We start from the raw sequence: 26,883 nt of genomic DNA on the forward strand, positions 1-26,883 counted from the left end.
GGGAAAAGCAGATAAACGCGGATACCAAGAGACGGGTACGTCGACAAACGGATAAGCGATTGCGATGGGCGAGCGAGAAGAAAGAAAGTCTGAAAGTTTGTACGACGAGATCGCGCGGTGATCTCTGAAACACGGTTACGGTATGACGCCAGGTATTCCAACGGTCACTCGCGGTGACTACGCGCTGGATACCGCAATTAAATACATCTTCACGTTTCAAGTAGGAAAACGACTACCTACCTGCTTACACGTATACCGTCAACGAGTTATCGCGAGGCAAGTGTCTCGCGTTTATCCGGACAATCGACGAGCGTGGAACTCTTAGAAACTACCAACGGCACTTTCGCAAATGAAATTTTGCCTGGTGCTTGCCTCGAAACGATGACAATTCTGTCTACGTTATCAGAGGCTCGGACCGAGCGAACTAATGCTCCGTCGATAGCAATATTTCGTGCGTTACGAATACGGTACTCCGATTCTCGCGTAATGTACTCGTCGATTAAGTCGAGAATTAACGAAACAACGTGCCAGCATTCTACGGGATGCAGATTAAGTTTGCTTCTAAGGAATCCGTCTCGCTAACGGCAACCATACGATCGCGTCGCCTCCAGTGCTATCGGTAACGTGGACAGAGACGTCGGTATCGGTGACTAAATATTTTGATGGGACTGTCGAATCAAAGCACGGAGACACGGGGTACGCTAATCGTCGGTCAATTAACAGCCTGTAGAATTCGACATATATAATGTTCCGCCACCTTGCGCATGCAAAATCAAATTGCGCGGAGTTCACGATACGACGCGGATCGAGCGGGAAACGACCAGTTTCCCTTTGATCAACCTCCTCTTATAGTTATGCTCGAATCGATGCAACGATCTTTACAGTTTGCAAACGCTAGATCGTAGGTTTCGAGTCGCGTAAGCGTGCCATCGTCGTCAACGGAAACTAATGCGTCAAGCGTATACTCGTATCTCGAAAATTAGCAAAATCTCATCTAGTTTACCTGACAATCTTTCAAGTCCGAGCCAGCTCCTCCGGACACGTTTCGTTACGAACGATTCTTTGAAACCCCCCTCTCACGTAACACTACACCCGCCGCACAAAATAACATTCACCGTTTGACATTTCGGTTAAGTTTCCCATCGATGCAAACGATCCATTCCGAATACGAATATATTGCCTCTGCGAAGCCCTCCGCGACTCTGATCGCGAGTGTTTACATCGAACGGTAAGGCATCCCGCGTCTGGAGGTTCGGTGGACGAGAGACCGAGTACTGGACAGAAAATTGGCAACACCACCAGACCTGCAGCTGGTTGTAAACTGCCGAGTACCGCGTGCGACCGCGGCACGCCACCGAGAATGATAAATCCCCACTCCTCGCGCCGTTTGCCCCTCCAGCCGCCACGCTGTAAATCCCGTTACCCCTCCCCGTGGTGCGTATCGCTGCTCCGCTTCCCCTCTCGCGATGCTATCCCCACTCCGAAGAACCGCGCACTCGACCGTCGTCGCTCCGTATCCAAACCCGAGGAACTCGCACGCGGCTAGAAACCCGTATTTGCACCAGCCATCCAACTCAAACCCGCACTCGTTGCCCCACTCTGACCGCCATTCGAACTGCGGCACGGTTAAACTCCTACTTGTGCGAAATTCTCTACGATGTGGAGCGCCGAGGTCGCGGCCGCGCCACGCCACGTCACGTCACGCCACGCCACGCCACGCCACGCCACGCCATTCGCGCTTTGAGCCGATTAAGACGGCACACGATTAATCGCTCGAAACCGCGGCTCACGATGGCCAGCCCGCGCGCGTTCCATCGATCCGAGCACTGCTACCGTTGACGGGGAATTGGGGTGCGAGGATATCGTGGGTATAGCTAGATCCGATAAACGAAGCTCCTTCTACGGTCGATTTTCAGGGGGAATACGATACTTTGGCATTCGACTCTCGTAACTTTGCTCTAAGTTAATTAAAGGAGAGAACAACAAAGACGATCGAGGGACGGAAACGTTTTCACGATTCACGATTTACTCCTCGTTCGATCGACCGTATAATCGCAAAGCGTCGCAGCGTTCAAAACGTTCCGAACATTTAAAGCGGTGAAAATGGCCTCCGATTCTGGATTAAAATAACCACAGGAGCATCGGTCGTAGACGCGAGAAAAGAGTCTCTAATTACCATCCTCTCGGCGAGTAAACCGTCAAAGGGACGTTGTTTTGCGACGAACGAAGGCGTACGTGCCCGTACACGCAGGAGAAACGGAGTAAGGTAAAAGAAGGGTCGGTAGGAGGGAGGGAGGGAGGGAGGGAGGAAGAAACGAGGAGGGGAAGGAAGGTACGAGGGTGAAAAAGAGAGAGAGGGAAGAAACAGCGTGGTGGATCGCAACCCGAGTCGAGACACAGCGACGGAGAATTAACCACCGAAGCGGCGTGCTCGCATCGTAGAAATCCACCCCTAAAATCACCCCTACGAATATTTCTCGACGCGAGGAGAACGCAGGGATGGCATCCCTACTATATGGCCAGTTCTCCCGGCGGGAGACGCGTCTACCACCCCTACGAGGCCACACCTCCCATTACAAAAATTACACTGGTCGCTGATTTAGTGTTCTGCGCCGGTTCTTCGAGGGGGTGGCCGCGGAGCGAAAGAGGAACAGGCTTCGGGAGCTGCCGTGGCGAGCGAGGGTGCCTCGCCGAGTAGGGTGGGGACGTAAGTAATGAAAGGGTTGCCGTCGTCGGCTTCGAGAATCACGGAATCATTCGCCAGATTAAATTAGAAAGGCTACGACCTTTTTTCCACTCCCGTACTATCCACACCTATGCGCTACCCAACGAAATGGATTAGACCATGTTTATTGCCGCCATCGGCGATGGTCTCTTTTAATTACCGGCTGATTTATGGCCGGCCACTGATTAAATTAGGAAAAGGAGTGGATTACATTAGCAAAATGACGTTCCCGTGAACTTATTCGGTTCGCGGTTATGCTTTCTTCGTTTCTAACTCGCCCTTCGCTTCGTCCACCTCCTCGTCCCCCCTCGCCACACGTCCCCTAGTCCGATCATCCGGTATTCCCGATCACCGCGTGACTAAATTTAACCTCCGCCAAGTTTCCGGTTCGCGGCAACAGCGCCGCTCTATTTTTCGAACCGCGATTTACACTTTCCTTTCATCCTTTCTCCACCCCCCTACATACCGTACACCCTTGCCCTCTCTGTTACCCTCGATTTTCTATTTAATTTCGATTTAGGACCGAATCGTTCGTGTCCGCGGTACACCGAAATTGTATCTGCGAACGGATAGGAAGATCGGTCCGAACGAAGAAAGGGAATGGAAAAACGCAAACCGACCAGACGGAAACAGAGAATGCCAGGGTTAGTGGGAAAATGGGGAAGATAGGGAGGGTACTAATCGCTTCTAGGGACTTTAATGGAGGTTTTCTGTACGCCGTCTACTTTGTCCACGACTTATACTACTTGGAATCGGTTGGAAGTAGAGTATTTGGAAGAAAAAGCTGCCGGAGAGTAGCGTTACGTGTATTAAGCTAAACGGCACTCGGGATCGGTCTCTCGCGCACCGCTCCTGTCTCCCGAAGAAACGTTCCGTATCGATGCCGAAATAAATTCCACGCTCGCCGCCACCGGCTTCGCTGCGCCCAAGTACGACCCATTCGAGCGGATTTATTTAGCGTCGCGTTAATTAAGAGAGCTCGCGCAGCTTCGACTTTTAAATTCGATCGAGCTTTTTTTCGATAAGACCTAAATTCACCCTAGTCACGCGATACACCGTTCCTTTCCCCTAACTGCCGACATGGACGCCGAAACCAATGCACGATTCAACGTCGCGTTCTTCGCTACCGAAATCGCGTATCCCAATACCAACGATAATCGCGTATCCCAATACCAACGAGCGGTCGATTGAAATTCACCGTCGCGTACGCGATCAGAAAAATTTACCGATTACCAAACATTCGAATCGTTTAACCTTCCGTCCGCCACGGGAACAATTCGATGCTCAAGTTTCATAGCAATATCAACGTCCCCGGATATATGTATACATAGATACGTATCCGTAGAAGGCTCTTCGACGAGCAAACGGACAGCAGTCCCAACTCTGTTTTCAAAGTTGCCAGTGCATTCGAGTCTCGAGCCCGAGCGCATCTTCCTGTTTCTGGTTTTCCACGCGACCAATACGACCGTACGCGTTCGCGCAGCTTCCTCGATTTATTATGCATGGGACCTAATGTATCGGACATCGGCCGGACAGCTACCTACGCGCGCGTATTAGTGCCGTTGACCATCGAGAGAGCTAGTCGTTGCTCTCGAGAGAGGACGACTGCAAAGGACAAGAAGAAAAATGGTGCGACTTGGTGGGAGTATACGTACATATGTACGTGCGACTACCTCCGGTTAACGGTCCTTCTCCGACTCCTTTTATCCGGACCACTCTTTATCGCTCTTTGTTCTCCTCGTTGCGAGACTACTTTTATCCCCGTCTACCTCGACGATCCAGTCCCCCACGACACGCCAACGACCACGCACGCAGTACGCGATCGGCCATATACATATATTATACATGTATATTTTCGTATCAGTCGTTTCCCTTGGTATTCGTTAATTACTCCCAAAGGCCATGTTCCTGTGTTTTCCAAGAGAAATGCTTTCGCTGCTAACCTCTTTTGCCGGATCCTCGATGTTATTAACGTCCGGAACGTATTTTTACACGAAACGCGGAATAATATTTGTACACCGAACGGTTCGTAAAGAGCGTAGTCCGTAGGTAGATCACCGGGCATCGACGCCATCTCGGGCACGCGCGTCCTTGTTATTGCTGTTGCAACGCGCATAGCTATCGTACGCTGATCCGACAAATATTTTTCCAAGCGTGTAGTTGAAAAACAACGAGGCAATTTACACCTATCGGATCGAACAGCGCGAGAAAGATAAAGTGATAGACGGAGAAGAAAAAAGTGTGTCGACTCGTTGGTTTCCTCGCGATCGACAGAAAGGTGGGGCGTTTAAACGCGTTGCGGATTTTGGAAGAACGCAGCCCGATCGGGCTTCGATGCTCGTGTGGCACAGATACCGAGAGCTTTTCTGGAAGAGCAGGGGTCCATTAGCCGACTCGCCTGTCTTCCGAGTCCATTACAAGATGAGCCACCAACCCCCCAAGCGTCCTACCCTCCGCTTCCAACTTACTCAACGATACGGTGCTCAGCGATCTATACCTACCGCATAGATACGTGTTTCTTCCTCCTTCTCGTGCTCTCCTCTCTTTCTCGCCTCGCCACCCTCTACCCACCCCTCCGATTCAGGGTTTCTCCTACCTTTGATATCCCTCTCGCCTACTTAATTTCTCAATCCTTCTTGTCCGGCCTCTTAATCCTTTTTCTCGCAAACAGATTATAGCGTAAAAGGTATCGAGCGTTCGATGCTTCATAGTGCCACGCGATTGCCGACCATTTTCTTGCCGCCACGTCACGCCTCGTCACGCCGCACCAGGACAAATATTGGATTATTCTTTATATTTGTGAAACGAATTTATACTGTACAAGAGAGGAAGGTTCCCTTGTACCGACCGGCACGCTATACCGACCAAATCTATTTCCCGCTTCTACCAACGGACGATAACCTTCTATCAGCATAAACAAGCGAATATTCGAATTTTCTCCACCGTGGCAAACAGCAACAAATTTTTGGTAAAACGTTCGCTCAAGGATTACGTAAAAAGTAAAAATCTTGCTTAAAAGAAGAAGAAGAAGCGCCGCGGTGGTTAATCGTATTTTTGAATAAAAGGCGGCAGCAGAGGGGTGCTCTAAACCATCGTCGTCGATCGCTTAAAAACAGATCGGAGGATTACGGTCGAACGGTACGTACATATAGTATGTACCTATACGTGGGAATATCTCGAGTGAAACGAGACGCGTAAGGCGGCGCGCAGTGGTCTCGTCCTATCCCTTTTCACGCATTATTCGCCATAAAGTATGTACAAAAGAAACAGAGTCGGACGAGCCAGATCGTGCCACATCGTCCGTAGATACTTATACCGAGCGCTCGGCTGCTGCGACGTTTCTTGATTTATTCACCCTCTGAATTTTTTACCGTGCCAACCTTTACCGGGCCTCTGCGGACTTTGCTGCCCCAAACGAACACGTATATCCTTCCAGTTGCTTCGGACACGATGTATTACCGCGTTGCCTTGGCTGCTTCTACCTCTCTCTCTCTCTCTCTTGCTTTCGAGCCAGCTTTTCCGGTCTCGTCAAGTCTCCTCGGACACGATCGACTTCCAGCACACTCAGGATAATTGAGCCTCCATGTACGTACGTCTCGTAAAAGATTGGATAACGACCCACCGATACGTAAAGAGGATACGAAGCAACTCGTACCTACTATCCCCGCGTACGCGTGTGACCGTAAAAAAAAAAAGTATTGGCTGGACCGAGATCCGACTTCGGATCCGATATGTATATTACCCGGATCGGCGACGAATTTTCCTTGCCGCAAAGTCTCGTACATTATTTACGACCAGCATCGCGCGTCTGTTCGACCGATAACAATATCCGGTTTTCGCAAAATTGATACATTTATCGACGCGAAACAAAGTCGATAGATCAAAGTATCATGAGCAGATATCCCGCGCGTACCCGTGCAAGCGATAAAGGCACAGTTTGTCGACCAAGATGGTAGCGCGATGCCGATGATACTAGCGAGCAATAATTTCAAAAAATGCAATAATAGTGGGCGCGACTGGGACCGTAATGGATAAATTGCTGAGAGCCCGTCCGTACACACCGATAATGCGAACAGGCAGACAGGCAGCCAGGCAGGCATGTGGGGTGGATGGATATTGCTTACCGGAGACTGGAGTAACCCCTCTTTCCTATATTATTCTCCTCATACCCTGTATATTTCGTTCAGCGAGTGCGCCGAGTAACGCGCAAACGTTCAAGGAGCCGGCAGAAAAGAAATTAGTTTCAAAGCGGTTACCGTGAACGAAAGAAATCGCCAAGTTCCGTGAAATCACCTCTGCTAGATCCACACCATCGATGAACGAACGAATCATCGAGGGTCAAAGCAAGAACCAATACTCTGATCTCGAATCGAACGCATTCCAAGCTTAACATTTTCAAGTTCCAAGTTTCAGTGTTCGAGGCACGAGCGATTGTAAATGTTACGCAGGAAAACGTCGATCGCTCGCAAGGAAAGCGCGTCCACGGCCCTTCGAAAACGTTTATCGACGATAAAGGGTAGAGGCTTGTTCCATTCGGTCGCGTTAACAACACGTTCGTAGCGGAAGCAGGTAACTTGGTGCGACAGCGGTACGAGCGAGATACTCACCCACGTCATCCATCGACTATAATTGCCTTATTGACATTAATAAAAGGAGCCAGATACCGACGAGTACGTCGTCGAGGTCTATGCTCGCACGAACACGCGTACACGCGACAGTGCGTCGTAGTCATTCGAGCCGGAGCCAAGGGAAAAATAGCAAGAAAGCGCAGCTGCAACGCGACACGATTAGGCGACGCGTGGCCGGCCTCTCGTACATACTTCTTAACGATATTTATCGATAAGATAAAGTACTTTCCATCGAGTTTTTCCAACGTCCCGCGCGCAACGCCCCCCCCCCCTTTACGCTCGGAATTGAATCGATCGCGTTACCCGTACCGTTCCATTCGTACATTTTTATTTCACGATGGATTCGAGGATATCTGGCACCCATTTCGACTATAAAGAAGACAGTTTTACAAATATACGCGTCGAGCGTTGGTAAAAATTTCGTTCTCGTTCCTCGAATACTTGCCCATCTTGTCGAAAACGTTCGTAGCGATCAAGCAGGAAACTGTTGGTCGCGAACATCGCGTGTACGCGATATCCGCCGGGCAATAAACGAGATATATACATATCGTCGAGCGAGGGGTGGTAACCTAACGCTGCCGCGTTATTTTCTCTCGCAATCGGTGACGGAAATATTCACGGAAACGTATCGTGACGAAACATTTTGTCTCGCGGTAAGACTCCGCGACGCAGCTACCGGATCAAGCAATACGAATAAAAGCATACAATGATAAATAATCCATCGTGCGGCGTAACGTTACTTTCGCGATGAGACGCGAGCTTGATTCGCGTGGCGTTCTATGGCGCGAAAAGTTGGTCGATCAAACGAGAGAAGATTGGGGGGAGGGGGTGCGGACGAAGCTTAACGTATTTACATCGCGGCTTACTCGCGATTATTTTTGCTTCCGAGAGTTCGCCATCGTCTCGAGTATAAGCTAGAGGCGGATAATAAAAGCCCGTGGCAAGAGGCCGAGTACCCGGACGAGAGTGGAGGAGGCGAAGGGTCTGAACGCCCCGGCGAAAAGAAGAGACGCAGCGTCGAGGAGGAAAGGAGGAAGGGAGGAAGGGAGTAGCGATATTTCACGGGTTTCGCGTGCAGGGCGAACTTTAATAATATTCGTTCCATCAGGTATGGCCGGCCTCATATTAAGTCGGTCCGCGGTGGACGAGGCGTTGCGGGGGCGGCAGGATGTGACGAGAGGGCAACGAGAAAGGGAGAGGAGCGGACGTAGGAAAAGCGAGGAGAGAAGAGAGGGTTCGTCGTGGGGCGCGGGTGAAGGCGGTGAAGGCGATGAAGGCGATGGTAGCGGTGGCGGTGGCGGTGGCGGCGATGCCGGGGTGCACAGAATGAGACGTGTAATAAAGTGAGTTTTTAATTTCCACCGGTGCCGGTGGTTGGCCCCACGGGTAGGGGTAGAAGGCACGAGCTTGCCCCCATGCCCGTGCCCCGGCTCCGGCCCCGGCCCCGGCCCCGGCCTCGTGGCCTGTCGGCTAGTATTACTAGATAAATCACCCAACAGGCAATAACCTCCCGCCTGGCCGCCCGTTCTTCCTTGCGAGCCACCTCTGCCCCCTGGATCTCTGTTGCCGACAGCACCGATACGCGCCCGTTCGCCGCTACGCTTCGGGAAGAAGCCCCTGCAAACGAGACTACCGATTTTACACGCTCGGTCGAGTCAAAGCCGTGGCATCATCGGCAGGATATTGTCGCTTCATCGCGCTGCTTTCGAAAGGAAGTCGACTTCCCTTTCGGCTTTCGTTCGAATCTCTATCGGTAGCGTGCTACTCGACTGGTAGAAAGACGGCAATCGGTCACGATCGACGCTGCTTGTTTCGGGTCGAAAAGATAACGTAATCATTTACGTTCAACGAGGCTACGATCGGCAACTTGTAACCCTATTTTCCAATTACAAACAACTAGAATAACCAGGAACAGCGTTGAACGAACCGGGTAAAATGGCCTTGTCGACGAACGAGTTGCTTCTCCGCGATCATCTTATCTTAACGCGACGTTCTGCTGTATCGTTGCAAGAATATCGTTTGGAAACAGCTCCGGTATTTGAGTTTTGCGTCTGGAGCCTCGATAACTTTCCTCCAACGATCCACGTGCTTCGAAAGCAGAGTTAAAAGGTATTACCGCAACGAAAACTATTTTTCGAACGAGACGATCGCGGAGCTCTCGGTCGGCACCAGGACGCGCGACCAAATCCAAAAATCAATATTTTAAAACGTGGCGGACAAATGCCGTGCTGTGCCATGCCGTGCCGTGCCGTGCGTCTTCCCGTCGAGCAACGCGAGCATGGAGATCGTAAAATTTGGCCGCCGCGTCATGTCTCACGCTGTTCACCCAGCTCCTCCCCGATAACCTGAGAAAATACAACCAGTCCCCCGAGAAAACGACCGGGTCGACGCTCTTAAGTCCGTCCTGCCAACAAATTAATGTCCTCGGATTACGGAAACGGGCCGTTGGGACAGATTTTCGTCGGAGGGCGACGGATATGTTTTTAAAATTTACTTTGAACCTGACCGTTTTCTCTCGGAAAAGCGATCAAAGAATACACGCGCAAGCGACGAAGAAAAACAACAATCGATCGATGAAATCGATAATCGACCAAATCAAATCGGCGTTGAGAATATTTCAACGACATTTTTCGTTCTTACGAGCGTGCAACCGGTTGTCCGAACCTCGACGTTGATTTTCTTAACAGACATAAACACACGCTGTGCGAGCGAGCGTGCAGAAAGGCAAGGGTAAAAGAGTAGCGAGAAGCGCTATGAAAACAGGCAGATTAGCGGCTTTAATGCGGCACTTCCTGCCCACGAGCTACGCTCGAGGGAGCCAGGCCTGGCGACTTGACTCTGAACTTGCTCCGCCACACATCTGGAACGTTTCTTCCATCGTACATGTATACGTATATGTACCTCGTTCGTCGTCTCACGATATCGTCTCTCTCCCAGGATGATCTCGTCTTACTTTCGCTCCGTAGTCGCTTTTCCCCCGTTCTTTCCTCGTTCCTTTTCTCCATAATCGATACATCGAGAGTGTTGTAGAACGATAGGGAAAAATGAAAAAATTACGATCGTTTCTCGTTTCGCGTCTATGATATTTGCCCTTTGCGAATTAACCTCACCGAGGTGAAACTCGTCGAATTCGGAAGCAGGACACGGTAGCCGGCGGCCAAATTTCAGGATATTTTGAGGATCGTTCGTTAACAGATTTTGTCTCGCGACAGCAGGTCTCTGCAGGTTAAATTGCAGAGAGTCCGTGACGCATCGAGATCGAGGGTGTCGTCCGATGGAATGGTTGTGCTCGCGCGCGCATTTAAATAAAAAGCGACGGTGATACGTAGTATGCTGTCGTGGTGGTAGTATGCAATGCGCCTATGTACCCGGGGCGATAGGTGGCTCGGAGCGTGGCGGGGGATTTCAGGAGCGTCGAGGGGTCAAATGGCAGGCAGAATGCGCGGTGATTGCTGGAGGGCCGCATAATTGCACCCTTTGTGGTGCAATCAGCGGCGCAACTTGGCCGGCGCCTACGTCTATCGGCCCTCGGTCGCTCTCTCCCTCCAACCGGTCCCTACACCTCTTTCCATCTTTCTTCTCATCGGTCGCTATTCGAGCCTGTCTCTTTCGCTCCTCGTTCTTTCCCTATCTCCGTCAGCCCGTTCCACCTTCCTGGTCTTAACCATCGTCGACGCGCTAGCACCCCAATCGTCCCTTAAATTCCCGTCGAGTTACTTATATCGTTAAATCCGTCTATTACCGAACGAAGATGGAATTTTTCCACCGGCAACCTTTTCGGTGCTATCGGAATTCAACGCGACGGCCCAGGATACATATTGGTATATAAAATATTAACGACGATTAAGCACGATTTTTTGCGTAAAGTCGCTGCGCGCGTTCCTTTCGTTCCCGCGAAGCTGTTGCGGTGAGACCAAGAAAGAAGATACCAAGGGGAGTACGAACAATTAAGCAGAAACGACGACAGATCCGTGACAACGCGGCGGGATCTCGTCGGTGAAAACATCTTGCCCGCATGTGCGTACCGTTCGCGCCTATACCCTCCACTATACACAGAAACGTTTATCTTTTCTTCGAGGCTGTCGCATTTATTCGTCGTACCGGCCTGCAAAGATTAAAGAAAACCGTAGCCGGTTCCGTTTTTTGTTACAATTCTCAAACGCGAACAAATTAAATTTGAAGCGTGCGCGTTACGAGAAGAGATATACGTATGTATTATGATAGACAGACAGAGAGAGAGAGAGAGAGAGAGAGAGAGAGAGCGAGTTTTTTTATTTTATACCAGTCCGAAGGATACGTGGTCATCGACGAAGAGGAAAGCGTCTCGGCGACTGCGCCGATGTTCCATCCGGCTGGTGGAGTTGGCGCCAACGCGCTGGACACGGAGAATGGATCCGCGTGATTGAGAATCACTGGAGCTTTAAGCTGGCGACACGACGATGCCATTACCGCGTCGACCTTCCCCCGCTACACCATCCCCGTCCCCTCCCAACCCCCATACAGCACTCGCCACACCGCGCAAACCCTCTCTTGCTCGTCCTCTCCTCCTCGCACTTTCCCACAGTACCCCGATGCTATCCCTCTTCCTCTCTTACGGATTGATGCGACCAGGCTTTTCCTCCTCTGCATCTCTCGCTTTGTCTGTGCACCCCGAGTCTTGAATTATACAGACAGCGCCACTTAAAATAATACGCCCGGTATAAACTGTGCATCAACGCTAAAAGCTGTCATTTTCTGTAAGCCAGAATTATGGAGATTCCATGGTGGCGGCATTGCCGTGCCACCCTGTGCGCCACCAATACGTCTTCGTCGTTACGCGCCACGCCGCGAACAAGACGACGCTGGAAAAGGTAAAACAACTTGCGAGAGGAAATAAATGTGACCGCGGGAGATCGGGTGTTCTTCGATTAAATTTGCGCCTTGATTATTCGACTCCGGCAATTAAAGACATCGGAGCAAAGTTTGGTTGGAAGGAGGATGAAATTCCCAACTGGACACCGCGCATAAAGACGTCGTATTCGTCGGCCGAGATTCTTTAATCTCGAATTATATTAATTACATGGTACACGCCAACAACATTTATTGCGGTGGATATAAACTTGAATTACGCTCACCATATAAGAGACGGAGAAGCACTCTTCCGGGAGAGTCGGTGGAGTTTATAGACAACCGGGGATGAAAATAAAGACGGAGAGCTCGTTATCCGCGACGGTCTCGTTACTTTTAAATAAACTGTTGCCCGCGGATAAAGAGTAATCCATCGTGGTCCAGCTGTCAGAGACAGATTTTTAAAGTCGCGTCGTAATGGGGTCTCATTATAACCATTGCTCTTCACTGCTAACAGCTAGGCAACCGCGCGCGAGTAGCTGGACACGAAAAATAAGGGGAAGCGGAGGGAAGGGGTTGGTGCAAACGGAGAACAAGTACGGACGACGATGTATGGTGGAGAAAAGGGCGAAAGAAAAAAGAGAGAAGAGAGAAATAAAATTGATTGTTCGAGCTATTTGCACGTTATAGTCGTTGCATTATCGTCGATGCGTCGGGTCGCGGTATCCGAGTCGAGATTCGCGAACGTATCGCCTGTGGTTACCGTTCGACCAAGGCCCGATTCTCTTGAAAACGACGTCCGCGAACGACCGAGACGACAAAGTCGGGTTAGGGTCGCGAGTTGTGGGAGGGGTCCGTCCGCTTAATTAGAATCTTCGTTACCTGGTCGCGTAAACTCCCCTCGAGACCCGTAGGTGAGAACGTAAGAACTATTTTCATTAAAGTTGCCGGACTCGCGGCGAAAAGTCGTTTCGCTTTCGCACGCGAATGCCGAGTAACTGCGCGTAAAGAGATTAAATTAGGAAACGCCGCGTACGCGGGGACTCGTTTCGTTGTTAATTTACTTTTATTAATGCCGCTCGAACGCACGTCACTCGCGTATTCGATAGGACAGGAGCTTAGGTAAATCGGTCAAGTTCGCAAAAGGGGTGTTGAAAAATTCATCTTCGTAAGGCGTATATCCGCGAGACGCGTCGATTGGACGTTTCTACGATACGTATGTACGTGTGTACAAGGTTCCCAACGTTGCGTAAAATTTCTAGGAGCGAAACGTACCGAGCAAAACGCTGCACCGCGAGAAAGATTAAATCTCGCTTAAGAAAGAAACACAAAGAAGGATTTCTTTAATTCAAAGGATACGCCTAACGTGCGAAACGGACCATTCCCTTTGGCACCGCGGCGAAATAAACGTTCACGCAAATAATCCGAGTTTTTTAATGCGTCGGTACAACTGCCGGCAGAAGTTCTTTTCAAGTCTCTAGAAACGTCGCGAAGAACACGGTTTTCCGAGCGCACTGTAGCCGAGTCGTTTCAACGAGTTGTGTCGTAGGAGTAGCGGATGGATAGACGCAGAATGGAGAACTGGCAGGAGAGTGCAGTCACTGATTTAACGCGGGACAATTGAATCCAATTACAACCGCCGCAGCAGCCAGTGGATCTCAATCTCGGCCGTAACGCGGGCGGCTGGCTTGCTTCTTCCATTCGCGAACACGGCGTATCCGCGCGCGCATTAACCGAATCGAACTATTTATCTCCCAAGTCGGTAAAACTTTGTCTTCTCTGCTGTGTCGAGCGACGAGCATGCTAGTTTTCCTATATACTTTTAATCGCGAATAATGTTAAGCGCGCAATCAAGTTGACGAGTAAAGTTGAAACGAATACGAGGTTCGGTTCTTCTTTCTCTTTTATTTAAAAGCGAATCGATTTTTAACGACACATTGTACACGGCAGATAGGACAAACAGATTGCGGGCAACGAACCCGCAAAGATGTAGCCAATATTCGGGCGAGACGTGAATTTACCCGTTACTCGAGAGCCGCGCGACTCACGCGCGAATCCCGCGTCCCGTTAACGTCAACTTCCAATGACGTTACCGAAAGTTCGAGACGAGAAAGTTACAACTAATTTACAGCAAGCTAGAAATCCGTTTTCATCGCGTTAACTCTATTTCGTGGTTACGGCCGTACCGATGTGCGGTATTCTTCTCTCAAAGATTGATTCCCTAATCCCTATGGTATTTAACAGAGATCGATTCAAAATTTTTTTAAAAAGCTACCAACGCGCGTGCGCGTGCGCGTGCGCGAATCACGAAAAGACTCAACTACCTAGCTAGGTAGATACGTCCGTACTCGTTGGAAGATTTTCGCGCTTTAGGGCGCGGAACGGTACTTAGGAACGTCGATACGGTTTACTCGTGTCGTAAACGGCGAAACGGCCGGCCGTAATCGAAATTGCCACGCAATGCGAACCTCGAATGCAACAGCCGAGGGAGGATAACGCGGTATAACGCCACGCAACGTAATCTGTCTGTCTCAGACTAGATGGCGTGCTCCAGTGGCTGCTCTGCCGGCCGCCCCTGGCTGTTCATTAGGGGCCGCATTGTCCGCTAACTAAGTACAGTCACCCCTTCCCACAGCCCTCGAACCAACCTACTGATCTCCGAGCCCCCTCGAGTTCCACAAATCCCTTCTACAGCTCCGAGCTCGATTCCCCGTCGTTCTCCTTTCACGCTGCCAGCGCCAATACCTCTACGATCGCCGCCTCCTCTTCTTCTTTCCTATCATTTCGTTCTAGTTCCACCGTTTCTCTTCGCGCATCTTAACCAACGCTACGACATTCCCATCTCCGTTGATTACTCGTCGGTGCGACTACTACTGCCTTCTGTCTCGGTAACTTGCTGTTGCTTCCGCTCCGACACGGTGGGTGGAAACGAGAGTCCGCTCGACGAGTTCCGCGTACGGATTAATCGGAGAAAAACGATCGAACGAAACGTTATAACGAGTACGGTTGGAAACAGATTTTTCAGCTTGCGAATAATAAGAGTGCATTCCGTACGATCGTGAAAAGAAAATATCAAAAGATTGCCGACACCACGCGTAAAACGAATCTGACGCGGTGCATATTCCCCTGCACCGAATATCGGCTAAGGGGATACGACTGTTGTGCGCAGACGCTATTGCCCGGCCATTAAAGTCGGATCGCTGATCCTTTCGCGCGCGAACAAGCGTCAATCAGTATCAGACTACCGTGTACGCGAACGTACCCTCGGAACCTGACCAATATACGATCGCCCTTTCTTTCTTTCATCTTTCTCGCTATATCGATTCCCGGTTTGCGTTATTTTGCTTTTCTCACCATTGCCGACACACGGGTATCGGTACAATCGTTGATTCCTTTTTTACAGTAATTTTAACCCAACGATTCATCTACCGCTCTTCGCGCTTCGTTCTTGAATAGGCTTGTACGGCGGGGCGGGGCGGGGCGGTTTCTAATGTCTTCTCGCGTTCCTCCCATCGGGGAGCCATCCCTTCCCATCGTTCAGCCTCGTACGTTGCGTATTTCATTGTGTGTCGGGATAGAATCCAATCAAGGGGCTAGCAAGCCACTTTCAACCGTCGACGTCACGGTCGATCAAACGTCGCGCATGTAAACTGCACGCGTTCAAAGAAGCATGTGAATTTATAACACTGACCCCACTGCTCGCAACTAGCATCTTTGTTTTTACGATAGAAAGAATCGAAAAATTTTAATGATAAAAAGGATGATAATGTTCTTAATTCGAGACGCGTTTCAACATTAGCAAAGGTTGGAATCCAAGTATCTAAGAAAGTGTTAATGGCAAACATAGAAACGATCAAAAACGAAACGGTAATTTAATCTATCGTCGTGACCGGTGGCTAAATGTGCATTAAAATCGGCGAGACATGGAAATTTAGTTACGCCTACCCGCCGTCCTGGAAACACCGTGGGTATTACCGTAATACCCTCCTCGACCCGCTTCCTGCCAAGCTATCCTTCTGCCGGTGGACAGCTATAGCCTCTCGCTGCCCCTCGTCCCGCCAAACGACCAACTCGACAGGCTCGTATTATCCAGACCGTATACCTAACTATGTAAATAGAAGTCAGCGGAAATTGGTCTTTCGAACTCGAACGTGACTTTGCGCCACCGACGCAGCGTCTTAACAGAAAAATCGGCCGCGTGAATTTCCATCGAGCTACATACACGTATTAGAAACACGTTCACGTCGATTCAATATTGCATTTAGATGGCCGGCCAATTTTCTTCTTTCGACTTTAGAAATTGACTCGAAAGCGAGCGAAACGGCAAAGAAAACGCTTCGTAACGAGGATAGTGAAAAGCGAAAAAACGCGCGTACCGTGACGACGCGACGACGGGAAATGTTTGGTATTAGCTGGTCGGCTTATCGTTTCGAAACCAGTGCGACTGAGTTGCCGTTTAATCGGTTATCGCTGGTTCGCGTAAAACACGTACGCAACGCGACGAACCAGGGCGGAATCCATTACTTGACGCACCCGCATGAGAGATGCTCTTCCACCTTGACGGCCTCCGACTCTCGGATTCTCCGCACGCTACGGCCAACTCGTTACATCTTACGACGCGTTCGCGAACCACGTTTCGGGCCCGTGCATACTCGTGCCGACGCACGATATACGATTCGAAAGCGTTGCAAGAGGAACAAATAAGCGTTTCGCGTGTTATCAGAGGATTGGAACGAACGCCCCTTTGGGCGAACGATTCGTACGAAGCGAATCCGCGAACGAAATTGATCTGTCCGACCTCCGACGAACGACAGGTTGTATTATCTGATGATGCGCGAATAATGGACGTGGTATGCAGAGAAACACGAACGGGAATCGTGCATGAAACGCGATACAGATTCGTAGGGTATCGTTGATAGCAGTTTGCACGGAGGTCGCCGCGTCTAGACCATCTCTCTATCGATAGATAAATTTCGATCGACGCATCGAAAATATCCCGTTGCCGTTTCTCGCTGTCTCTTTGGCGATTCGAAGTCCGAAATAATATCCAGGGAGGCAACGTTTACGTTTACGCGACGCGACGCGACGCGACGTTCCGCGGTGACCGATCGGCGTACACGTACATACGTACAGCTACGTACGGCCGCGCGCGCAGAGAAGACCGACCTTCTCGCAATCTCCTCTCGATCCAATATCCGAGTTTTTTGACAGCAATTTCGGTCACGTCCGATAATATATCTGGATCATTAATATAAAGCTCGGACCACACACCGCGCGTCCCTCGCGGGGAAATTGCTTTTCAATCCCCTATACCGCCCTCCTTCTTCCCCGCGCGATAGGAAGCTCTCCTTGCCACTCCGCCATCCCCATCCGTCTCTGGCCTGGCTCCGCTTCTGCCTTTGCTCGCGCTTACACCTTCGTTCGAGTCGGTGCTTCTGTCTCGGTCTCGGTTTCGACATCCAGATCTTTTGCCCTTCTGACTCCAGGCTCTCTCTCTCTCATCACTGACCAGTCAGTCAGGCAGATCACAATCGGCGTTGTTTTATTTCACGAATTGGCAGTTACGCGACCGCAAAATGCACAGTGAGGCCGCGAAACACGCGTGCACGGTCGAGCGTACCTGTGTCGCGCGTCTAGCTAAAAAGCAGAAACGATGCACCAAGTATACGAAGGACAGGCTGGTATGTACATAAATGGTAGTGCGAGCGTTGTATGTACATACGCGCGGCGGAGAAGCGTAAGCGTGCACGGCGCACCCTCCATAAAGAAGATCCCCTCGATCAGATAAAAAATGTATTATAGCCGGCATGATACAGGTCTCGATACTTCGACGAGACTTTCCCGGGAACGGACAGCGTATCCTCCCGCAGGATTCTATCCCTCCCCTCTTGACCCCCTTTGCCGCTCTCTCGATTACACGCCCCTTCTCCTCGTCTCCCGCTCCCTCTCTCTCTCTCTCTCTCTCTCTCCCTTTGGCGCGCGCGACAGATTCCCTGCCCCTCACCTGGAAATTGCTATCGGACGATTCAACCTCGAATGTAGATCGCTGCACTCTCTCGAGTCTCGAGGATGACATTCGACGAAATTAGATTCCGAGGAAAGGAAGAGGAAACACGCGTGTCGCCATCCTCGTTCTCCTCCCCACCCCCGGTTTCCTATTTCTGCTTCGGATTCAGCTCCTACTTCTCATTCGGAATCCCTTTTCCCGCTGGGACGACGAAAAATCTACTCCTTCTCCGTTACTAGCCAATCTATCGAATAGGACGTTTCAGCGCGGCGCGCTCCAACCCGAAACAATCCTCGCGTTGTGAGAATTTCTGACGACGCGGCGCGCTCTAAACCCGCGTCGAACTCGTCGCGTGATTCAATCGCGTATAGCGATCGACTTTCCTACTGAACGAGAATCGATTGCAACAAAGGGGGGCCAAGGATTACAGGAGAATCGACGGTTTATGGCGGCGAAGAGAGCGCGAAAGAAGGGGATGCGCCGCTACGAGCGTGCGTACACCGGAAGCAGGATCTTTTGCGGTCGCCGCTGCGATCGTCACCGGCAGCGAAACATCGTAGCGAGACTAACAGGAACGAGGGGACATAAGGTAAAAACAATCCTCTCTGGTTCGCGACATCAATAACATTAGTTTAAGTAATGTAATTGGCCGGCTTCTCTGCACGGTGGCGCACAGGCTAACCGTATCGTATAACTCGTCACTGTATTGCGACCTCCTCCGTGTCCGTGTCCGTGTCCGTGTCCGGCGTCGTCAAATCCAATTTCACGTTATGGGAATGAAAAAAGAGCGAAACAAAGACGAATAAAATTGAATCTTCGGAACCAGTCGTTGTATCGCAGTTGTGACTCGTATTTTCGTAAGCTCGTCGAACCCTTTGTTCGACGATGCGTGTACATTAACGAACTTTTACAAAATGGTTGTCGTTCTTTACTCTCTGTGCAAGATCGACGACTATTTCGAAAAGTACCGACGAAAATCGCTGACAAGATTTCATTGATCTCTGCCTCGCGATTCATTTTCAAAAGATCGGCAGTCATGCCAGCGATTCTATCTAGGTTTTCGGGTCTCTTCTTAACAGTCGTACAACGCGTTACTTAATATACATAAAATTTGACAAATGTACGTTGAAACGGTACTCTGAACGCGGCAGCAACGATAAAGAACTATCGGGATAAAAATGAAGGGCGAAGAGAAAGAACTGGCCGAGGGTTGGTGATACCGGCTGGCAAAGGGGACCAAGGAAACTGGGGAGCGTGTAATTCACCGCAGACATTAAAAAAGTAAATTGGCCTGTGTCTGTGAAAAAAAAAGGAGGCAAGACGATCACGGCAAACGGACACTCGGCCACGAAAATATTTAATTAAATTCAGGACCGCAAGATACGCCTGTTTCGCTCGCGTTCGCTGAAGCGTACGCTCGAAAACCGAAAGTAATTATCTTAGTCTTTCCGAACGAACGGCCACGTCTCGTTTGCGCGGAAAGAACGGGGATCGTTGACGCCGACGCCGCCATGCCGATGGAACGTTTCGTTTCTTCGTTATCGCAAAAAATTTTACAACCAACGAAAAAAACGAAAACCACCGGTTTGGCCTGCTGAACTCCATGGTTCATCTTTCGGCACCAATTACCGATTACCACGGAGTGACCAATTAAATATTGCATTTGCGGGATCGTCTCTTTAAGTTAGATTATTTGCCATGTACGTAGGACGCATAAACCCCCGACGGTATATGCACGGTTCACCGAACAATATCTTATTACGAACGAGCTTTGTAATCGACCCCTTGTACCGTCCCCCTCACGCGGCGCAATCTCATTACCGGAGATGCACTTTCTGTATTAATACCGAAAGGAATTAGCTTTCGAGACGTTATAGGATCGAGATGTCGTCATCTTTATACCGCTGTTAGATACTACGGTGTCAGAGATTCAACGTCCTCGAGCATTTGCGTTAGACGTTGGCTAAAGAAAAACGTGTTAAACGACCGCGGATCGTTTCAACCATTCGGCGACGTACTCGCTAATTTTCCTTCCAACGATCACGCTCCGTGGCTGGAAATCGAATGGATTCTATCGATGTGTTAGCGATCGGTGCTCGTTGCAACGGTGAATAGATTTAACCGATTACCGTGCACCAGCATGGAGACACAAAGCGAGGGAAACGTTCCACGTTGTCGCGTGTCTGGAAATGTTTGTCATACAAGTTCGCGTACTGGGTGCGAAAAACACGATGCAAGCGAGTGCGAGAAACTACCGAAAACCCATTTTTCCGTACTAGGAATCCGATCTGATGCGGAGGTCGGAGATGGAAGAAAAACAACCGTCACGATCGGGCAATTTAGAGTAAACTTAATTGGAAAGTATCGTTCGGTCGAACAGAAAACAAATCTGACTATTCGAAAATCGAGACGAAACGTTAAACTTTCGTTCGTAACTAAAGAATCCTACTTGAAAAAGATATCTAGACGCGTGGGAAAACAGAATTACCATCGGTTAATTCGATAAAATTAACGCGTCGCGACCATAATCGTTGTAATATAAATATCCGCTGGTTCGATATGAAACGTATTCTCGATGGATCCGTGGTACGTATCCGATAAGCCTTGGTCCCAGAAGGTGGCACGGAACCTTGGGATTGGTGTATCGACTGCAGCATCGCATGGTGCTCCTTCGCCTGGTATGGGAATGCAGCGCGGGATCACGGGCTGACAGGTTCCTAATGGAACCCATAAACAGCGCGCGAAGCATGTTATGTTTTCCAAATGAAATCCCGAAAATTGGTTTTGAGAGGCAAAGCCGGCTATTCACCCTACGAGCAATCCGCAGGGGTAGCTCGGCCGCGTGTAATACACCCGTATCGAACGGTGCTCGTAATAAATAGTTTATCGCGGATCGACACCGCCATTACTAATGTCTTTTATCAAACGGCCGATTCCATATTTCCGTTTACCGGCGAAATTACTTGGACCCGCACGGAACGATCAAACCACCCGCGCCCTTCGAACCTCCGGGTGGTCGCGTTTAAATACAGCCCTGCTATCAATGGCGATAAAAGCTCGCTGATTTCGCGTAAGATTAATCAAACGTGTTCCGTGTAGTTCTAGTACAGACATTTATAATGTTTCGCGATAATTTCGAGAGTCCACAACTAGCAACGAAACGCTTTGCTCTCCGAGTCGCGTTATTCGCGGCGAATTTTCGGAAAAGGGTAATTACTCGGTTTTCTTCTAATTAGCGACGCGAATGCGCCGCTTACACAGAAACGCGCGGTCGTTTGCGAGGACGAACGCCAGCCGCGACGTTAATTCCAAGATAATTGGCCGTTGGTTCGCGCGAAATTTATGACCGGGTAATTGGTAAAAATGGTGTTTTCAGGCATCGGCCGCGCGCAACAGAGAACGCGACTGGATATTCGCCATTACCACTAGCCGATAGAACTTTAAGTCGATGAATATTGTTGCATCGATGCTACCATTCCTTTATTCTTATAAGTTGATCACGGATTCTTAATCGATAACGACACATTATGCTAGACGCAGCACGTCAAGTACTCGGCAGAAAATTTTTTAGACGTTGATCGGTCGGACTGGTACGGCAAATGGGTCAGCTCGTTCTTCCGATTTTACTCCTACGTGTTTTCCTGACCCCAACGATGTTATTTCAAAACGATGTCTACGAAAATATGTACTCGGAAAATAGAAGCGGTATTCGAGTAACAAATGTTTGTACAATAAAAAATAATAAATGATACAGAGGTTGAGCAGAGTGGAAAATGTAATGGATCGGGTTTCGTGTTTGACGCGTCTGGTTTATAATAAAACACGAATTCCAAATTAGTTTGCAAATTGACTCTGTACGATCTTGATTCAGACATAGGTAGGTATAATTGTCTTTGCCTTGTTTGTCGTTTAAAAAATTAACACGACGTAAATCGCTTAAAAAATTTCCTTCCAACGTCCAACAACGCATCCATTTATAAATTTGTTGGTTCGGATTGCAAATTATATTTGAAATATTTCTTGTATCTCTAGTGATAGCGTCAATATTTGTATGCATCAATTATAACACGATACTCTTTATTAATTAATAAAGCGTTTACCTACAGTGTTTCGTTTCGCAACAAATTAAACGTCAACTTGCAAACTAATATAAAATTAATATAAAAACTAGTCAAATAAAAACATTTGAAATCAATTAACCGAAACATTCGTCTTTGCGTTCATTGCTCGGTCAATCGTCTCGCATTCGACGATAAGTATCGAAAAACTGGTTGACTTTGAGTATGAAATTTGTTCGTGTATTACGTAGACTGTCGCTTTGTTCGTTGTCAAACGATATATTATTACCGACATTATATTAGAGAGGATCGTCGAAAAAGGGGAGAGAGAAACGATCGAGGAAAGACTCGAAAGGTTCGAGAGGATTTATGCGTAGGAAATTTCGATAAACGTCGACGAAAGAGTATCATCGAACGGTACAAAGGCATCGCGTGAAAGAAATCTCGCTTTGTTCGTCCGAATGATATTACGTAATTAGTCGGTTATCTCGCCGTTTAATTTAATTTTCTCTCCGATGACGCGTCTACTTTAATTACAAGCACCACTCGTACGTGCTCGATTAATATTCATCCTCCAATACTCTAATAACGTACCACTGTAATATCGTGCCACTGTAATACCGTAAATGTAATAATAGCTCGATTATCGTCATTTACGCAGAAATAATTATTCCTCTCATGGTAGCTCTCGATATAGCACAGCAGCGAAAATGGTTACCGGTACGACGAAATGGAAACGCAAAAAATAAATCGAAACCAAGTATAGTAAATATTCCTAATTACGAATCAACGATACGCGTGAAATATTGGTTATCGAAGGGTATTGGTAAGCATACCGAGGGTGTACGCAAACGCGCGAAGAAGCGCGGTTTTCGAATCACGGTTTGTTCCGTCCGTCGCGTTCGATAAACGAACCAAGGGACAATTGTTTGTCGGTAGAAAAGACAGGTGATCTGGCTGCCCGTAGACGCGACGCGCTTGGACGAAGTGGCTATTTTCCGGCGACTGCTCACCGATTAAACATCGAATTCTCCGCCAAGGAGCGGGAGACAATTTGAATCTGTGATCCATTCGAAGGGAATGCTCCGTATCTTTCGTTGCTTGTAACTTACGTCTGTGAACTGTTTTCTCGCTATGAAAACACGTGCAAAGAAATCGGAGGTACATCGAAAGAGTCAAATAATCGGTAGTATTATGGGATCGATTCGAACGCTCTTAAGAAGGAAATGGAATGACGCGCACTCCGATTATGAGAATAATACCAGGAACCAGATATACTATATGTATCTCTCTCTCTCTCTCTCTCTCCGTCTCTCTCTCTGTCTCTGTTTCTGCCTCTGTCTCCCTCTTGTCAGCTAATCCAGCATGGTTGCTCACTGTCCGATCTATTATCGGAGATCGCGTTAATCTTGGTAATGCAATATTATTGCGGTCAACGCTCGTATCGCGACACCGGTATAATCGTCGAAGCCTCTCTATGCGATGGCAAGTCCATAGAGAAATTCGAGACATTGGGATGCGTAGGAAAGGAGAAGAGCAAGGACAAAGTCTGTCGGATGCTATATCCTACGTTTACCGGCAAGATTTCGATTGTTTCACCACAGACAAGGTATACGAGAGTAGACCTTACACCTTATGAACTGAAAGTGGCCCAAATTTACTGTCACACCGACCTAAAAATTGAAAGGTGATTGTTAGTGCGATAGGCAAACAGACTAGTTATGTGTAAATGCATATGAGTTGACAAGTACGAATTATTCGCGATTCTTTGACTAGTTAAAGCTCATTTCTAACTTTTCGATAGCTTCTCTCTTTGTTAGATAGGTATTCGAATTCCTCGCCAAAGGAAGGCGAGGCTAGGGCGGGTCTCCTTACGCAGCAACCTCCACGCGGTGAGGCCTGAGTCATATTATTTACTATATAATTAATATAATTGTTAATTACATAGCAAACAATATGAGCTAATCGCTGCGTTCTTCTTATATGTAGTTCCACGAAACGATCGAAAGAGGGAAATTCAATGGAAAAGTGAAATCGTACGTTCGTTCGATCGGTAAAGTAATATGTCCGAACAGATCGGCACCGGACCGGAATTAACAACCTTGATATCCATCCGTTCGCGAAACAGCAGAACGCGTGCGATAATGGAGCGCGGGCGTGCGCGTTACGTTGCATAATTAATCGAGCAGCCGATATCCGATTGATAACTACGGGCAAGTTCCTTTGTTTCGTTAGCGAAAGCGTCGCTTCGGCACGGTTATTTCTGACAGTAAAAGAGCCAAAATAAAAGGGAAAGGATACAGTAGTCGATGACCAATGGCGATAACCATCGTAGAAGCGGCTTTCAAAGTTCGAAAGAGGGAAAGCAAGGTCGCAGATTAAGAGTAGAAGAAGAAAGGTTGTAAACACGTATTACAGAATCATTAGTAGGTCCATTAGGAACGAAGCTAAACGCATACATCCGTTGGCGTCATTATCGCGACTCGAGCTCTAATTAGATCGCTCGTTATGACGCGTTTAAATATTTCTTTCCATCGATTCCGCGTCTCCACGCGAGCGACCTGTTCGCTCGTTAAGTCCACGAATTCGATTCGCTCGGAGTATCGCTCGTTACAATACCGACCTCGTTATGCAATTAATTATACGAATTTACTTTCAAACTTATTATACATGGGTAGTAGATGTGTAGGTACGGTAGCGGTTGATTCAGAATTAATCGCAAACTGCATCGGCAATCGTGCTCATAATTCGGTATTATGCGCGATTCGAGAGGAATTTGCGACTGACAAATGCGACGGTGATTGACGGGCTCGTTTAAATAATAGGAAATTAAAACCGGGAACGCGACGCAAAGCGAGCGTGACTAACGGAGGACCGGTAGGTAGCTGCTCGAGTTTACGCGTATACGCTTAGATACTACATACATGTATCGAACGAGTAGTTTATCCGAGCCTCGACCATGAACCACAGGGACGTTTGATTAGCATATCGTACCGTCGAAATCGATTCAACGCGATCGAAACGGTCGTTTCTTCTCGCGCTATTAACCGGGCCCGATTTGCTCCAAAGAATCTCAGTCCGTTGTGTTGCATCGCGTGGCGTGGCGTGGCATGGCGTTGCGTGGCGTGGCGTCGCGTAGCGTCGCGGTCGATCTCGCCCGACGCGGCCGGGCCGCCCTTGCCCAACGATTTAAGATAAAGAAAACGACCGTTCGAAGGAGCGAAAAAGAGCGCCGAGAGGGCGCGAGGGTAAACGGTTATAGAGAGAGGGTGTATGGACCGGCCGTGAAGTAAATAGGAGTCCTGGCCGTTCTGCCGTAAAATTGTATGTGAAATTGTGCGATGTGTCTTGCGAATTGAATCGCCGGAAACGACATTGATTTTATTGCTTGTTTTCAGTACCGTATACCTCGCTTCGTTCTCCTTCTAGTTCGCTTCCGACACTTTTCTCTCTCCCTGCTTCTTTCGATCGTCCGCCGTACGCTTGTACTAGCAGTTTCCTTCGAGTTATCCATCAGGGAAAAACTTCCACCGCGAATATACTGTACTACGAGAACGAAAGAAACCTTTTGCACGAAATCGTCGACGCACGAGTGACCTTTAATACGATGAATCATCGGTTGGCCAGAAATTTAATTCGTCGGTCTGCGATCGAAGGTGGTCTGCTGGTCGATGGTGTACGTCGTGCCGTGCCGTGCCGTGCCGTGCCGTGCCGTGCCGTGGCGCGGCGCGAGCAAAAAGAACCATGAAAAATCGTGGTCGAGCGAGATTAATTGGGCTTATTAACGCGAGCGAAAGAACCCGAGGTCATATTGCCGAGCAAAATTCCAATCCCGGTACAGCGGAGGCGAATATTTTTCTAGATAGAGGAGTCGCGCGGGGGCTTAACCGTCCACGAGTTCCGCCCATAATTTGTTTTCAATGATTTACCACGGGCTAATTGCAGAATGCAGCGAGCGGTAATATCGCTTTGCAGCGTTACGTCCGGGAGCTAGCTATACTTTAGTTTGCAATTTAAACTTTACTTCCTCCGGAATTGATTAGCTTTTAGTAATTAAGCAAGCAACGCCTTGGACCACCCCTACCTACTACCCTCGACGAACCTCTCTCACCCTCTTCCGTGTATACATATACCCGCTACCTTCACCCTGCTACCTCTTCTCCTTCTTCGCCATCCGGCCACTTGCTTTTCCCTCTCGTTTCTACTCGTCGTCGTTGGACACGAGCACACGCGCCCACACGCACACACAGATTTGTTTCGCGTGGTGCGCTTGCGTTCGAGCACGCGCTTGCGTTCCTTCGTACAACCGCATGCACACACCCACACAACGATCGTACGCACGCACTTACGCGTCGTACATACGCGGCGAACCCACCCAAACTTCCTCTGCCCTCAAACTCTCCTCCGTCGTTCTGGCCCCCCTCTCTCAACGTCCTCGCGCGTCTAGCTTTCCCTTTCGCTCTTTCGCATTTCCTTCTTTCTTCCTCCCACTCACACTTACTCTCTCTCCCTCTCTCTCTCTCTCTCTCTGTCTCTCTACATTGCCGGGTGGGTTTTAATCAACGCTTTACGAGTGCGAGACAGAGGAAGTTACGCCGAGGCATCGAGAAGAGTATGTAGTAAGCACGCGTGCACGAG

The 26,883-nt window shown here is 49.0% G+C and overlaps 1 protein-coding gene across 5 annotated transcripts in view; it reads right to left on the bottom strand.

The window, feature by feature from the left end:
* Positions 1-26,883, bottom strand: part of LOC143341056 (LIM domain only protein 3) — a 47,252-nt gene that overhangs the window by 16,950 nt on the left and 3,419 nt on the right. The window contains exon 1 of one of the 5 annotated variants that reach the window (XM_076763586.1): positions 11,636-11,815. The exons of 2 other annotated variants lie outside the window; for them this stretch is intronic. In XM_076763586.1, coding sequence (XP_076619701.1) covers positions 11,636-11,701 — 66 coding nt within the window. In that variant the 5' untranslated portion in view covers positions 11,702-11,815. Of the gene's footprint in view, positions 1-1,003; positions 1,331-6,096; positions 6,186-11,635; positions 11,816-26,883 lie in introns of those variants that run through there. 2 more of the 5 variants (XM_076763589.1, XM_076763588.1) reach the window with 2 other exon arrangements.

Source organism: Colletes latitarsis, chromosome 4 (assembly GCF_051014445.1).
Source record: "Colletes latitarsis isolate SP2378_abdomen chromosome 4, iyColLati1, whole genome shotgun sequence".
Classification (NCBI taxonomy): Eukaryota; Metazoa; Arthropoda; class Insecta; order Hymenoptera; family Colletidae; genus Colletes; species Colletes latitarsis.